This window comes from Poecilia formosa, unplaced genomic scaffold, assembly GCF_000485575.1.
Source record: "Poecilia formosa unplaced genomic scaffold, Poecilia_formosa-5.1.2 Scaffold18, whole genome shotgun sequence".
Classification (NCBI taxonomy): domain Eukaryota; kingdom Metazoa; phylum Chordata; class Actinopteri; order Cyprinodontiformes; family Poeciliidae; genus Poecilia; species Poecilia formosa.
The window spans coordinates 3,646,497-3,663,259 of record NW_006799957.1 but is presented as its reverse complement, the minus strand read 5'-3'; the positions used below and the strand labels follow the sequence as shown (position 1 = coordinate 3,663,259).

Genomic DNA, 16,763 nt, shown 5'->3' with positions numbered 1-16,763 from the left:
CACCAATCAGACAGCATCCTGGCTGTGTGTTTCCCTCTCCATCTCTGAACGCACTGTCAGCCTGCGCATATTTTTTTTATGACTGCAGCGCTGCCATGCATGCATGTCGTGCCTCTGTTTGTGTGCAGAATGTTGAAATTTCAAGCAGTTTTTGAAGGAGATGTGGCAAGAGATGTTGAAGAAACAGATGGAAAACAAGAGGTCCTGCTTGAATGAAAGTGTGGGGAAACAGAAGCTGAGGATAAAAGCTGAGGGGAAAAGGCACTGTGATTAGAGAGAGAGAGAGAGAATAAAAGAAAGAAAGAGAGAGATTGCAAGGCGGAGGAAGAGGAGGAGGCAGAAGAGGCGATCTGCTGAAGGGAACCAGCAGAGCCGCTGATTTTACCAAAACCCTCGGCAGCTGCCTTCTGTTGCTGTGGAGATGGGCTGTTGGCTCTCTGGACCATGGATGGGTGACCAAACGGTAAGCCATTAAAAAACTGTCTGACTGCTAGAAATCCTGCTGTGTATTTTTAATTAGCTCTCATTTGAATTAGATAAAATGGAGTCACCAGTGCTTGTGCTTTTTGCTTGTGGATGTGTCAGTATGTGTGTATTTAATGAGACTCAAAGTAGGCATTGGGATTTCTGCAGGATTTTGCATTTGAATGTGAGACAATTAAACACAATGTTAAGTTGTTCATGCCATTTCTTTACAAAGTTATGTTAGATTTTGTCTCATTTGTGTCACTGGCACCTTCAAAAGAATCCCACTCATCCTGCTGCCATCCGCCGTCTTTACATACAGGTGCCATTTTGTGCTCCTTTGCTCACGCTGTATGCATGTTGTGTGTGTGCGTGTACGCGTGTGTGTGTGTCTGTGTGTAGCTGAATGTAGCGGAGGGTGACTCATGGTTCTGATGCACTGGAGTTAACAATGCTGTTCATGCGTCTAATTCGATGGCTTTTGAGCCGCATGCACTGATATGTAGCAAGCAGAATAAGGGTTATGCCGCTTTTCAGAAGTAACACACCTCACTGCAGACCTACAGAGACATACTCATATTTGTCATGTTTGATGAACACGCTGTGGCTGCCCAGGTGTCCCTAATCCAACCATCTGTCAGAGAGAAACAGAATCTTGCTGCCCAGTTGTGTCTTATGATTTTGCCAGTTTGCAACATGTATTGCATTCAAACCATTAAGATAATAGTAAAAAAAGGATGATGGAATGAACGCTGCCTTCAAAATGGCAGCTTGCATTCCAAAAAAATGCACAGAGGCGTCGATGGATGCTGGATTCCCACAATCCATGACCGAACTGGAATAATTCCTCAGTGATTCCCATGATGCCACTGAGCAGCATCTGGTCATTAGCTAAGCTGTATTCCCCACTCTGTTCATAGCAGTTGTTCCTGGGATAAATTTGTTATGAAGTCCAAGTTCACATAATTTCAATGGGAACTGCCAAGATTAGTATTTACACTGTGTGAAGACAACACACAGAAGTCAAAAATGTTTGGAAGATAAATGGAGGATTAAGCATCTGTGCAGTTTCTCAGAGTTTTTTGTCCTTTTTTGAAAAAAAAATGCAAGAATCATCTCATATTTTCCTTTACTTGATTCTGACCTTTACTTGATTCCTTTACTTGATTCACACACACAGAACTGTGATGTGCAATGTGCAGTTATCGGATTTATTCTGCCTTTATCTTTGAGTCCAGAACAAACTGATTGCAGAAATGCAGGGTATTTTACCTATAACATTCTCAAAATGTTATAGACAAATATTGCATACAGCAGCAACAATTTTAATTGGCTTTGGCAGCAAAATGTACCAAAAGCAATGCCATATATGGATGTGTTGGCACTCACTTAGGTGGTGCTATCAAAGATATTGTAGCATAGCTTTAGCACATTCTATAATTCAACTACAGGTAAGATCTTACTGTTCCTTTACTGAGGCAACTGGCTGTACATTTTCTGGCCTAAACTGATTCTCTAAGTATTGTAGGTCACTTATATATTTTTTTTCTTTTCCCATCTTTTTTCAGAATCACTGTTTGAGGGGTCAAACCTTCCAGAGTTTGACCCCTCAAAGTAGGGGCAACTATTATTTTTGCAGCACTGTCTTTGTGTTGAATAGTTTTACTCATGTGATTAGTCATGACTCCCTCAAGTTTACTCAATATGTTATTCAAAACAATCAATCAATCAAATTTTATTTGTACAGCACATTTCAGCAGCAAGGCATTTCAAAGTGCTTTAAAGCATGTGACACTGAATAAACGGTAAGAAAGAGAAAGAGATTTTGAAAAAAAAAAAAATCCAGATTTTTAATCAAAACGCCATTTGCCAGTTTACAACATGTATTGTGTTCAAACCATTAAGATAATGGTTTGAACACAAACAATTATCAAAAAAATCTGGAGTTTTTTGACTAAAAACCTCCAGATTTTTAGTCAAAATGCCATTTGACAAGGACTCTAAACCTCCAGATTTACAATCAACCTGCATGAGAGTAGAAAGCATTACATTCTGGCTTCTGTACTTGTCAACTATTCCTGTCTGAGCCTCCAAATTAGCATTTAGTTATGTAATTATATTTAAAAATGTTTCTTAAAACAAAGACTGGCGCGCTGTGCAGGATATCTTGGCATGAAGATCTGTTAGTTTTGTTACATAAATCTCTGCTTGCTGAACTGGAAGCTCAAAAAGAGAAAAACTGAGTTAAGATTCCAATCACTGCTGTTTTTATTGAAGAAATGTTTATTGGTTTTCATTCACTTAATTTTCAACATTCAGTTTTTTTACAGTCCTCTGATATTATTTTTGTTATCCTCATATATACCCCACACTGTAAATGTGGAGTTTAATTTAGTTTTTGAGCTTGCCAATGAAAAAAAGATGAGATTACTGATTGAAATTTAGTCAAATTAGATTCTTTAAGTTCCAGTTCATGCTTCCTAATATTTTTCCATGATTTCCAGACATTTCGTTTTTATCCTTTTAATTTTTAGTTTTCTTTTAAACCAGACAGCTTCAGTCTAAAATACATATATGAATCTAAATCAGGATTGCATAAGTTTAACTTCAACTGATGTCTTAATGAAATCTATATTTGGCCTCAGGGCTATTGCTTAGTGGGTAGTTAGTGAAAAGTCATTTCAAGGTAAAGGCAGACATGTGGCAGATGTGTAATTTAAATAACTCATATGAAGAGGAAATAGAGCAGAGCAGAGCAAATGTTGTTCGTTTGTCAGACACTGAGAAAAAAGTGCTCCTGTGGAAAACTTTAAAGAAAAGTTATTGATTTATTTAGTGACATAATATGAGGGCATAAAAACGACATGCCAAATACATTTCCTAACCCAGTCAACCTCATGCATTCAAATAACTGATGACTATCGTTTTGATGATGTGACTTCTGATTCTGCTAAAGTTAAATGTTGCAGAGATTAAAACTCATGTTTTATGATAAATCCATAGCAAATTTATCATAAAAAAAGAGTGACAATTGGAGTTTAATTCATGTGTATCCCTGGTTGAAGCAAAAATGATAATATCATCCTCCAGGAAAGGCCATGTACATTCCACCATAATATCCTATCTGTGTTTGTTCACTTGACTCAGATGAGTGGGCGGAGTCTAGCACACCTAAGCCAGCGGGATGCTTTGAGGATTATTGCTGCGAGTCAGCGCCCCATCACCTTGCAAATCAAGGGCCAGAGGAGGCGGGGCAATGAGGGAGACAGGGGATCCTGGGAACCCCTGCCGCTCAACCTGCAGCACCTCAACCTACCTCTTCCAATGAGGGGGGCAGGAATTAACACATCTAGCCCCTCCTACCCAGACAGGTATGCAGGCCTGTGATAAATTGCTCCAGAAATTATCGTGATAAACGATAATATTGCTGTTTTGAAACTATTTTTAAGTAATATAATGGTAATGCCAAAAAACAATAATGCCAGATCACATTCTAAAAGATCAGTGAACTTTAAATTCTAATGAACATTTAACACTGGAACTGGAAGACTAAATAAATAAAACAACAAATACAATTAATTTTGAAGTCTTTGTAAATAAAATTGTCCTTCAAAATAAAGGTTTGTTGACACCAAAGCACCAAACTGAAAACTTTTATCATCCAGTTTTTGGTAGAAATAGAGGAAAAAAAGAGATAATTTATACCAATGGAAGTTATTGAGCTTATTTTAATTTATCATGCAATCAAATGATTTATGAATTATTGTGTATTATTGTGACAGGCCTACACAACATATGTAATGAATTAATGGCCTGCATGTTAGTAAAACATTTCTATAAAGAGCTGTTAAATTATGACTTATTTATTATGCTTTAAATGACTTTATTTCACTGAATGACAACCACCAATCACTTTAAGATATCCAATAAGATATTTGAAGTTTTTGCAAAATATTTGGGTACTAGTTATGTAAATCACACGTAAACACTCAGAGCAGATTAGTCTCTATTATCCTGTGATTGCAGAAGCTCTGGCATTTAAATTTATTTAGGACTGTTTGATTGTTTTGGGATTCGTTTTATAGGCTTTAACCACAGCTTTCATAAGACATACATAATTGTCTCAGAAGCTGCTAAATTGTTCATCTTGTTTTTTCTCAGACATTATTATGGCCATCTGTCTCTGCCACAAGATCACTGTGATGGAGGACGGTACAGCTATATGTCTAGCTCACCACGGGACACTGTGGAAATCAACCATCAGGTGAGGTGAACAATAAAAAAAAAAGCTCCAAGAAATAAACATTGATGTGAATATATGCTGCATTTTATCAGCTTGGATAAAATAAAAAGAAATCAAAGCAATGTTGGAAATCTTCTACAGCACCTTGCAAAAGTATCACAAATGTTGGTGTGTATAACTGGGATTTTATTTATTAGACCAAAACACAGTAACACATGACTGGTGAGTGGAGGAAAGACGTGGTCTTAAAACCTATTCACACACACACAAAAAAAAGAAACAAAGCGTGGTATGCATATGTACAGGTCATTTGAATCAATACCTTATACCACCACGGTTTGCTGGACTTCAAGCTACAATTTTATATTGGCTATTAGCTTTTTTACTCAATGTTTTCATAGAAAAAGAGAATTCTGATTAAATATTTCTTGAAGAGGTTTTTAGAAATAATGTATGAAAGTGTTACGTAGTCAAATAAGCCTAGAAAAGTACTCTTTATGTTTATTCCATTAATTATTTCCAATTTTCCACTGCATAAATTCTTTAGGATCTCGAACTCGCCAGACGTCGACAAAAAAGGAAGAATTGCCTGATGGGATGTTGCAATCCTGACTTAGATGAACCAACAACCTGCCACAGCCAGGTATCTGCAATCTTACCTTTTTTAGTGACATTTTCTACTCACAGTCTCCATTCTATTCCAAAACCAATATCACAGCATGTCATAAAGTTCTCCAGAATCCTGCTGTTGAACTACCATTTGATTCAGGTGTGTTGAATTAGGGGAAGAATTAAAACATGGCCCCTGAGAACTGATTCCACTGCTTTGGAGTGTGAGATGCAATTAAAACCTTCAACAACTGCCCTGCTCATTTGTAACTGTGTGACAACAATGAACTGGTACTTTAAGAAATTTTAAATATAATTTCTTTAAAACTAGAACAAAGAAATTTGCAAGAATTTATAGGCTGGAGATTAGACAACACAAGGAGTCTAAACATGTCTAAACATGTTGATTGTTGGAGTAATTCTTAGATTTTGGAGACCTTCTTGCTTTACTAAAACAACAAAACAATCTTTCTGAGTTTTTGGCATCCTATTGTTCCACAAACTCATCCAGTTTGTATTGAGGAACTACACATGCAACATGCAGTTATTTTTAGCTTCTGATTTGCCTGTTTGTGAACTGTCCTTTAGAATGAGCATCTCTTGTCTTGTAGACTGACGATGAGGACTTCATCCTGGAGAAGCCATTGGGTTACATGCCCCTTCACCATGAGTTGGACAGTGGTCTGGGCTGGACAGATGGCTCCCTCCATCAGGGTGATCTCTCAGGGCTGGAGACAGAGGAGGGAGGTCTGGAAGACTGTCATCCTCATGGGAACTTTGCCACTGCTGGGTGTGGGGGGTTCGGAGGTGGGGGCTCTCCGTCCTCAGAGTCTTTCATCTCCTCGGAGCTCAGCGATTCAGGCTTCTACAGTGTTAGCACCGGTGAGTTCAGGCACTTCCAAAGGCTCTTAGAGAAGAGGATGCGTCTGTACAATGCCAGGATGCAACATCAGGGTGAACCATGCGAGAGACGCGAGAGGCGTGACAGCTGCCCCAAGAGCCACAGGGAGCTGCTCGAGTCGATACCAGAGGCCCTGACGATGCAGCCCCCATGTCAGCACCTGCAAAATGGGATGGAGGATGGAGCTGGGCCAGTCATGGATGTCCAGCCTCGTGGACTTTTCAGGTAATTTGGGAAAAATATTTCATTGATTAGTAACATTGATCTTAATTACAGTCTTATCCACTATGATTTTTTTTTATTTTTTAAATTGTGAATCACATGGAAATCATTTGAAACCCCACACCTAAGACAGGCTGGTAACAGTGCTCATGTGCTACAAAAAGGACAGTTCTGTCAAACTTGCTTTCTAATTTGGTTCAACAAAGCACAGAAGAGTAGAAAGTGTTGCGTCCATTTTTCAAACCATAAAATGACACTTCACAATAGAAATTTGCCTTAGAGTGAGAATGGCTTCAGGAATGAGTCTTGTGTTTTTAGTATTGTATTTGCCTTCATCTGAAGCATTACTTAGTGGTAAATAATTACAATTACCAATTACTCATACTTTTTACCCCAAAATATATCAATAGTCAGGTTCTGTCAATGTTTCCATCAGTTGTTTTGTTTCTTTTTCTGCTGACCAATTCAAAAGTTTTCATATATGAGTCATCACACTTTTCATAAATTACTATCACCATCACCTCTTTCAGCATTTATAATCGTGACTTTTCAGTAGTCCTATGTTAGATTTATGCATTTATTTGCTCTGTGTATTCTGTCATATCAAATCTGTGCTCATACATCCATGTAGTTATTTTTTGGACAACCTGCCTTGCAGCGCATTGGTGTTTGTTTTAAAAATAGAACTTTCCTTCAGTTACCTGTGTTCAAAACCATGACTTCATTTTGTCCACCACCAAAACATTCCTTTACTATTCATTAGTTAATTGGCTGCCTTGTTTAAAAGTAACATAGTATTTAAATAAGTGTTAGGGAGCCTACCGGAAAGACTTGTGCACATTTAAAATGTAATGTTTCATGAGTCCGTCTATTTACACTGGCATTGCTTTCCAAATGAATAGAGCAGAATATATTTTATTAATCAAAAATGTGTGCCCTGTCAATTGAGAATTATTCTGCTCATTCAAATTTATTTCCATTTGCCAAACACCAGAATTACATGAAAGACAGTTTTTTGTATTACTTTAGTCAAAGTCTGACGTTTACCTGTATTTCTTTAGTATTTGGTAGCATTACTTTTGAACTGTATGACTGGAGTCAAATGTTTTGACTATCCATTCCTAAGCTTCTAAAAACAGTACGTTAGAATTTTGGCCCATTCCTCCTGACAGAACTGTTTATAGGTCCCCTTGTTTGCACACACCATTTGAGTTCTGTCCACACATTTTCTATGAGTTTTTAAGAGATCAACATGATGGCTTTGTGGGTTAAGGTTAAGCCAAAACAGTAACTTTCTTGTTTTAAAATCACTTTGTAACTAATTTAGAGGCATGCTTGTAGGGTCTTTGTGAAGTCAGAAGGCATGTTTGTACCCAATATTTAATGTCTTAGCTCATGTCTTGAAATGTTGCTTGCATATTTGCATATAAAGCTCTTTCTTCAAGATGCAATATAATTTGTAATTTGCCTCCCATCAACATAACAGTGCCACCCAATGGGATGGTGCCTTCAGGCTTTTTTCTCCAAATGTAACAGTGAAACTTTTATCAATTTTCAAGTGTCATCAGAGCACAGGTTATGGTTGGCAATATTAAGATCTTTGCTCCCTCGGTGCAACAGTAAGCCTATCTTTTTTAATGTTGCTTTTGGAGTAATTGCTTCTTCCTTGCTGACCAGCCTTCCAGCCTATGTCAGCACAACACAAAGTATCTGAATCCTTCCTGAATAGTATTATGACTGCACATTCCCATGGGGTTTATTCTTGATTATTATTTTTATGAGTAGGTGAATAGTGCAGATTCAGGCATCTGAAAATTCAAAGGAGGATGCAGATTTTTGGAAGTCCACAGATATCTTGTTTTTAACTTAATGTCAGGCAACAAGCTTTCCCAAGTTGTTTAAAGTTGCAGTATGAAATTTTTTAAAGAATATATATATATGTGTGTGTATGATAAAACTGTCACTGTGTTGTGACAGTATACGACAGTTAATCGGTCTCATAACATACTGTCATACAAATGGTCATACACCTCCTTGAACTACTATTGTCTGAAAAAATGCATCACGCCAGACAAAAAATAACCAATCAAAGCCAGAAGGAGGTCTGATTGACAGCACCAAGACTCGCCTCCTGGCTCTGATTGGTTGTTTCTAGTTAGCACTGGGAGAACTGGGAAAGCATAGGAGCTCAATTTCTTTCACTGATTATTTGTACTGTCACTACATAGTAATAGTTTCATCAAAAAGTTACATACTGCAGCTTTAAAGCCATAGACCTTAGTGCATACCATACCATACCAACTTTATTTGTAAAGCACTTTAAAACAACCACAGCTGATACAAAGTGCTGTACATCAAAACACAACATAACAATAAAAAAAATAAAAACTTACAGTTTCAAAACAAAAACATACAATTTAAAACTAGATCCCGCTGGAGTTGAAAGCCAGCGGGATCTAGTTTCAAATTGTATGTAAACTTCAGCTGTAAACTTCAGATTTTAAAGAAAATAAATTCATTTCTAAAGAGAAATTCCTTTTATTAATTTTAATTTCACAAATACAAATGTCAGTAATTTCAACTGATATGTTTTTTTTTCTTTCTGATCCAGTGCTGATGGTGATAGTTAAAGAAATGGCTATGTCTTTTTACGATGTGTATGGAAACATGATTTCAGCTGCACATGTTGTCGCATCAGTTAACTAGAACAATTTCATTTCCAGGGTTTCATCGGTCCAGTTCCATAAAGCTGACCGACCCTGTCTGAACCGCCACAGCTCTAGCAGCGGCGCTCTCTTCAACCCCTCTCACACCGCAGTCCCACGTATAAATGCCCCAGTCCTCTCCACCTGCAGCACACCCTCCAGCCATCGAAGACCACAAATACCCATGCAGCAGCAGTACAACCACCAGGGTTCAAGCTCAGTAGGCATGCTGAGGAGGAGCAGAACCCTACACCATCGACCGCCTCCGCAGGAATACCGCCGCCGGGCCAGCCACCCAGCATCACCTTCCTACTGTGCTGCAACTCTGCACTACTGTGGAGGTGTCACTCCACACAACGTCCTTCCACCAGGCCTGCCAGAGGAAGGTGAGCTAGATGCTGGTGTGATGGCTTCCCACCCAACAGGCATGGCCCTATCACCCCAACAACACCCGGCTGCTTTGGGACACGTCAGGGGCACCAACACCAGTGAGCGATGCTATGACAACTCGGGTGGTCAGATCACACAAAATGACTGGTGGCACACTCAAGATAGAAGCTTAATGCCTGAGCCAGCGATGGCAGAAAGAGAGAGGGAGATGGAGAGGGAACTGGAACAAAAGAGACAACTACAAAAGGAAAAGGAGATTGAAAGGGAAAGAGAAATTGAAAGAGAGATGGAGAGGGAAAGAGAGACAAATCTCCAGGAGGAGAAGGAAAGAGAGAGGCAACTGGAGCTGGAAAGGAGCAGAGCTAGAGAACAGCAGCACCTCCAGAGTCATGTCCTCCCACTGCAGGCGGGAGACGTCAACGACACCTGGCCAAAGCCGGCCAGTCGTCAGTCCTATGGAGGTGGAGGAGGTAGAGGTCTCTACAGCACTTTGGAGGGCCACACAGGAGTTGGAACTTCTGCTGAATGTGAGGCAAAGAATGGACAAATAAATGCAAACTCAAGTCACAATGCCGGTTCCGGTCTGCAGGCAAAACCTAACCCAAGCTCTAGACCTAACACAACCTCACGAGTCACAAGGAGCCAGTTGCTCAGAGATCGAGCTCATCAGCTGGCAGATGAACGGAGTGGAATGAGTACTGATGAAGAGAACAACACTGACATGCTGCTGGGTCGCTACTGGAGTCGAACAGAGAGGAGAGAACACTTCCTGTTGGCTCGGGAGCAAAAGCAGCAACAGCTGCTGGCCAGAGGCGGACCTTTACGAGAAGCTGTTAGCCGGGGAGCAGCGTCTATAGGAGACGGAGGCTTAATAGAAAGCAGGGGAGTTGGACCGTTTGCTGAGGGGCGATGCAAAACTGTCCTGGAGCTGAGTCAACGGAAGCTGAGTCGTCTGAGGAACAGAAAGCTGTTGGATGACTGGACAACCGTAGAGGAGCTGCTGACTCATGGGACCAGGTTGGACAACCAGGAGGACATGTTGTGTCCAAGCTCCTTGTTGACAGTCACCACTGTCTAACTGCACAGACACAATGTTTAGTTTAACCTCTGAGTGTGTGTGATGTTAAACTAATGATATAATATTATGTGAATCTGCTTGTTCTGTCTTTCTCAGAGTTAGACAAGAACATGGATGTCAGCTGAAGTAGGCATCTAGTAGAGGAAGAGAGTTTGGGATTGGTGGAAGGCCCATTTAGACTTGGAGTGAAAACAAACAATGTGAAAGAAAATCACCAATGTCTCTTCAGTCCATTCCAGGAAGGTGTCATTCACCCAATGGAACTGAAGATATAAAGCTGCCTTGAGTTTCTTACGTCACTTCAATTAGACATGTTTGGAATCATCGGTGGGTTTATAACACTGTTTTTAAAACAGGAAATACCAAAAACTCTGACAGCCACCCTCAATTCAGTTATTTTTCCACTGCACTTCAATATCCCGATAAGAGTGGCTGCAGTGGATGTTTTGATAATTGTGATATGGTTCAATGCCCAGGCACTGGGTACTGAGTTGTCAGGAGCACCTAACTACAAAAAAGCATGTCAGTTCTAATCAAACCAGATTTATATTGATTTCTGCATGTACAGTCAAATGGGCAGTGCAGATGCTGATAATAATGCTGGTTGGTGTCTGATTCCCAGCTTTCAATCTAGAGCAAAATTAAAAGGCTATTTATGTAAAGTTTACAGTATTAAAAAACCTGAACTGTGTTACTCTACCTTGATACAAACTCTTAGAAACACAATTTGTTTAATGGTTGCTTTACAAAATGAGTAGGATTGATAGATTTCTACGAAAAGGAACATAAGAAGTAAAACTATACAACTCTATCCAGCAGTGGGGGTTTGACGTGAGGTGTAGATAGACAGGCTTCCCCAGGGCTCAATTAATGCAAGAACCATCACTGCTTGACTGTTTTCACATATTGTCAAATATTATTTTTCCGGTGACATTTTTAGTGGATTATGGGCTGTCAGTAAAGTCTTAAGGGACTTTATTTATTAACTAATTACCTCCAGTATCTGAAGTGCAAAGATAAAACTGACATCCATTCTCTAATCTCTCTGCGGAAGACAGGAGGCAAGATACTTCACACAATTGTTGTATTGTTCTGTTAGCATATATGTCTGAAAGGGAAAACTTTACTCTCATTGCTTTGCATCACCTCAACTGATAGCTTTACGTGTGGGTGTGTGACCACTGTACAGCACTCCGGACAAAATGTGTGAGTCAGTGCATGACGCTTGAAATGACAAACAAATGAGCAAGGTCATATGAGCCGGTGTGTGTTTGCACCATGTGATTCATGCTACATCCAATGCTAAGTATATTTTACTGGATTTTTTTTAAACATTTACAAATATTTGGGTTTGAACCTCTAACAGGCCATGGGATATTTGGAAAGCAATACTATTCTAGGTGTATTTTCTTGTCTGTGCACTTAAAACAAATCACAAATTCCTTTTATATCAAAGGCAAGGACACAAATCAACTGTAGCAAAGCAGACAATGACAGCTTGGAGATTTGATACAAAATCTTGAAAAATTTAGCCTTTTTCAGATAGTAACAGTTTGTTAAAAAATAATCAGTATGATTTTGTGCAACAAGAATAAAAGTGCGTGGATTAGTGGTAAGCAACAGTTTTTCATGTAGAAGGTATGATGCTCAACTTTAATCTGTTAAATAATATGCTGCAGTGCTTGGTCAGGACTTTATGCTGCACTCATGTTACTTAATTTCAATCTAAAATAACATGCATATGACAGCAAATATTCCCCACTTTAAGAAACCTAATTAAGTGATTTGGAGTCAAAGCACTCATTAGTAAAAGTAGTGTTACACCGATCACCGTTTTTATTTATCTCTTAATTAGAACCTTCTGTCAGGACTGATATAAATGTTAATTACTAGGATTACACTATTAGTAGCGTTAATTGTTAATATTATAATTATCATGTCACTTGCTGCTCCTGCTATTTTCAGCAACCAGCATCTTTTACCAGCGATTTAAAACTAAATGCATTGCTGCAACTGATCTGGGATCTGCCAGAATTAGAAAAATAACTACATACCACTAATATTTTATTGAATATTTCTACTTGAGTAGAAAACTGTTAATTCAGAGACATGAATGCAGCATAGAGTAGTTAGTCTACCACGTGTCATGGCTCTCCTTTACTGCCAGGAATTTTAAAATCGGCAGGATGTTTACAGATCTACGCATAAAACTGTTTATGCATGTTTACTCAAATCCTGAGGAGAAGGGGTTTTTTGAGAAAGGACAGCAGAACTCTGATACACCTTACATAAGGGAGGATGTGCTGATGTCCGCAGTGTCTGCTCTGCAGGTAGAGCTCAAGAGACATTCCACTTCAAGCTGGTGACAGGTCCGTAGTTCAGGAACAAGTGCAATAATACCTCAAGTTAGTTTTGTCAAGGTAACCATGGTGTCGGCTTTTCAGCGAATGCAGTAATTTGTTTTAAATCAAAATGGATGCACAAAGTGATAAGACATCACAAGTGCACAGTAATCTTGGAGTTTGCAGTGGCAACAGCTAAGGTCACACAGATATTTACAGTGTTTTCCGTGGAAGGGACCTAAGAAGAAAAAAAAACTTTTTGCACATCATTTTTATATAAAAAGTTTTCCCTACCTTTCTGTACCAGGGACTTAGGCCAGTGGAACAACTGTAGATAGAATGACAGTCTTTGTTGATGTTTTCTTTATAAACTATCATAGTGATTTATGGAGGAAAAAAGTAGTTTATTGTGGTTGTGTTGGACATATTTCAATATTTTTCTTGTGATGGTTTCAAAACAAACGTGGACAGTTTTAATGATCTTTAAATATTTTAATGCTAGTTAAGTCATTTAAAAGCTAGTGATATTTTCATTTACTTTTCTTATGAGGAGAACACACTATATAAATATTATTGTCTCTTTAAATGGATTTTTGAAATTGAATTTACTGTTGTTTTGTGTCATTATGACATGTACATATTGATTTTGTCACACAGTGCGACTGAGGGTAGAGTTTGAGGATATGATGGTGCCATCTGATGCCTCCAGTGGTTTATCATGTGATTCTGTAGACTTATAGCTGTGTTGTGGAGGCTGTATATACAGCGCAGGGATAAAAATTGTATCATCAGAATATTTAAAACATCATATGTCCTTGTTCATAGATGGTATTTTTGTTTGTTTCTAAAACTTAAGAGTGCTCTCCATAGGTTGTGTAATGTAAAGAGAAATTCTAGTTTTCAGGTATGATTTTGAGAGATTTTGTGCATCTGACTGTTTGGAATGAGGTTGATGATGTTTTTATTTTTAATTTATTCTCTCCATATATGGATGTTAGCTATTTTATGATAGTAATGGAAATGAGAACATGGGGGGAAAAAAATATGCTTTTTTTTTTTTACCCTATTTTTGATCAAAATTTTGGAAGATGTCTAAATTCATGACATGACTGCATGATGAAACAGATGGTTTGAAGCCATGTCCCAGGGAATATAGATATATGACAAGCTATCTTATTTTTCTGGAAAATTTGTCAGAAATCTGCAAGTGAAGTCAATTTCAAACAATTTAAGTTATATTTGACATTGTTCTTGCTGCCAACTTTAGCTTCAAAAAGCTAAATTGTGTCACTTCATTGTCCTTGCTTTCGTGAAACTGTTATATTCGCTACTTTTTTTTTCTATTTGTTGCATAACCATTACAAAGAAAACTTCACACAACCTCTTTTATGCAGTATGTGAAACTGCAACACAAATCTCTTTCTGAAAAGATTAGTCACTTAAACATAATGCTAAAAGAAAGAAGGTACTGGTACACATTTTGTGAGGGTAAATCTTTTTGTTTATGGTTAAGTCAATAATTGTTCATACGGCTGGCAGATTTAGTTTTGTTTGAATTTGACCAAAAAATTCAAACATTGGTGTAGTTTTTTTCTTCTTAACACAGCATTTCTTGCTAAAATGAAAACAAAACTATGTTTCCCCCAGAAATGTTCCCCTCCCCATCTTATTTTCTTTTTGTAAATGTCAGCGCTATTTCCAATTAGAAAAGAACTTCTTGTTTAAATAAAAATCTATTTTAAGTCTAAATCTGCCATGTGGGAGGAAACATTAAATATACATCAGCAATGATGCTGCATAGTCATAGTCATTTATTTTCTGCCAATTATTATGATCTTCTGCTTACAGATGATGAAAACACAACATTTAAAATTAGAAAGTTACATCAGACCAATGAAAAAGATTCTGAATATAGAATGAAAAGTGTGTTTAATATCCACTAAAACGTTACTTTTAAAAAGTTTTTAATCTCATGAGTCTCATTGGCACACATATCCTAATTCATTCTTTCATTCATTCATATGTCATCTGTTCCTAAAATTAAGCGACAATTAAGTGGAATCCATTTATTCTTTATTCTCCTTTCATTTTAAATAACCTAAACCCCATGTTCACTCACACCTTGGTAAAAATGTGTGCGCCTTAAATAAACTGTTAGAAACGTGGTGACTGCCATGTTTGGGCAAGCAGTGATTTTTCTTAAAACCATTTACTAGCTTGTCAAAATCCCCACACATCTGCCATTTTGAAGAGTGGCTTAAGAGAATCGGACCCATGTTCCACTTCATATTTATATCCCAGAAAAATAGGAAGCCAATGGTAACTTTTAAGGATGTCAATCATTTTGATGCTGTTGTTTTCTTAAAAAATGACACACAGTTCTTAGCACGGGATTTTTTTTTAACCTTCAGGTTAAATGTACTTAAATTAAAGATTTTAATTTTTCAAAACGTCTTTATGTGAGATGCCGCTTTACTAATATGTATTTATTTATTTTAAGGTTTTTTCCCACATCTTTACAAGGTGTGTGTGAAGGGAACTGTTTGCTGAATACCTGAAAAAGTCCAGACAAGCAAATTGTGAGTGAACAGTGGCACCAGGTTATTTTACTGTCGTCTCTGGATTGAGTTCATTCCATCTAACATTGCCCTTCTTCCAGTCTTTGTGTAAGCTATCTATTTTTAGGTTGCTTTAACATTTGATTTTTATCTATTTACTTTAAGGAAAACAAAATCCCGGGTGGCTAATTGAACAGCACTCAGTGAGTAAAGACTTAGAATCTTACATCCACTGTGTTTATTCCCATGTTCTTTTCTCTCTCGGTTGTGATTCAAGCAGTCTGAATAATGGATGACGAAGAGAGAAATTTTCCTAGACGCCCACCCCCCTTCACCCTCTTTGCTTACGTTACACAAGGACACGGATGGCTGAAAATAGCGCTGCTGTCCTCATGTGATGTGAAATTAAAAGCACACTGGAGCGGAGACACTTGCTGCTGGGGAACGAAAAACACTTGTTCTACTCCATCTGACAATCCCTCCATCCAGCCTGCAACACCAACCCCATCTGTCTGTGCAAGGGTACTTTTCACTACGGCAAGCTTTTTGAAATATGATTATGTACATGTGATTGTAATAAAGAGATTTTAATTAGCTATGACACTGTTTTGGGTTTTTATGTTGCACACTATTTCTGATTTTAAAACGCTTAGAATCTGAGGAGATAAAGATTAAGAAGGCCTTCCATACTCAAAAACACGACTTCGCCATAGATAAGTCATCTACATACCAGTGGAAGCATTCAAAAAGCTGGTCATTAACAATTTTCAATATGTAATATTTAAATAAAATGTAAATAAAAACTGATTTAAAAAAGAATTGGATATGGATATTTTTAGCCTAAACTGTAGGATTAATTGGTGACCTTTAGATTACTGTGGTAGTCACATTTATCTGCACTTAAATTTAAGTATTTTAAAATCATTTTCTCAATTTCTAAATCAGTTAAGATTATAATATATAAATATTTCAACTGTAAGATATATTTGAAACATTGACAAGTATTTAGACAAGATGTATTTTGAACACAACACTTTGAGATCTTGAATACATTCATATTTGGAAGGTTCAGGATAATATTTATGGAGAGCCATTTCAGCCAAAACTCAAGATTGGCTGAAATGGCTATATAGATAATCTCTCCTCCACAATCCAGACCAGAATGAACTAGGCATTGGGCCAGCAAACAGCGTCCTCTGGTGGACATAGCATCTATCAACAGACTGGAATTCCCTTTTGACAAAAATCCT

At 37.9% G+C, this 16,763-nt stretch overlaps 1 protein-coding gene across 1 annotated transcript; it reads left to right on the top strand.

Moving 5' to 3' along the window:
* The first annotated feature begins 41 nt into the window (after positions 1 to 41).
* Positions 42 to 16,114, top strand: LOC103134674 (uncharacterized). Its single transcript, XM_007547043.2, has 6 exons — positions 42 to 463; positions 3,613 to 3,836; positions 4,627 to 4,729; positions 5,256 to 5,351; positions 5,929 to 6,443; positions 9,164 to 16,114. Exons 1-6 carry the CDS (start codon positions 422 to 424, stop codon positions 10,611 to 10,613), a joined length of 2,430 nt encoding a protein of 809 aa, XP_007547105.1. The 5' UTR covers positions 42 to 421; the 3' UTR covers positions 10,614 to 16,114.
* The last annotated feature ends 649 nt before the right edge of the window (positions 16,115 to 16,763 follow it).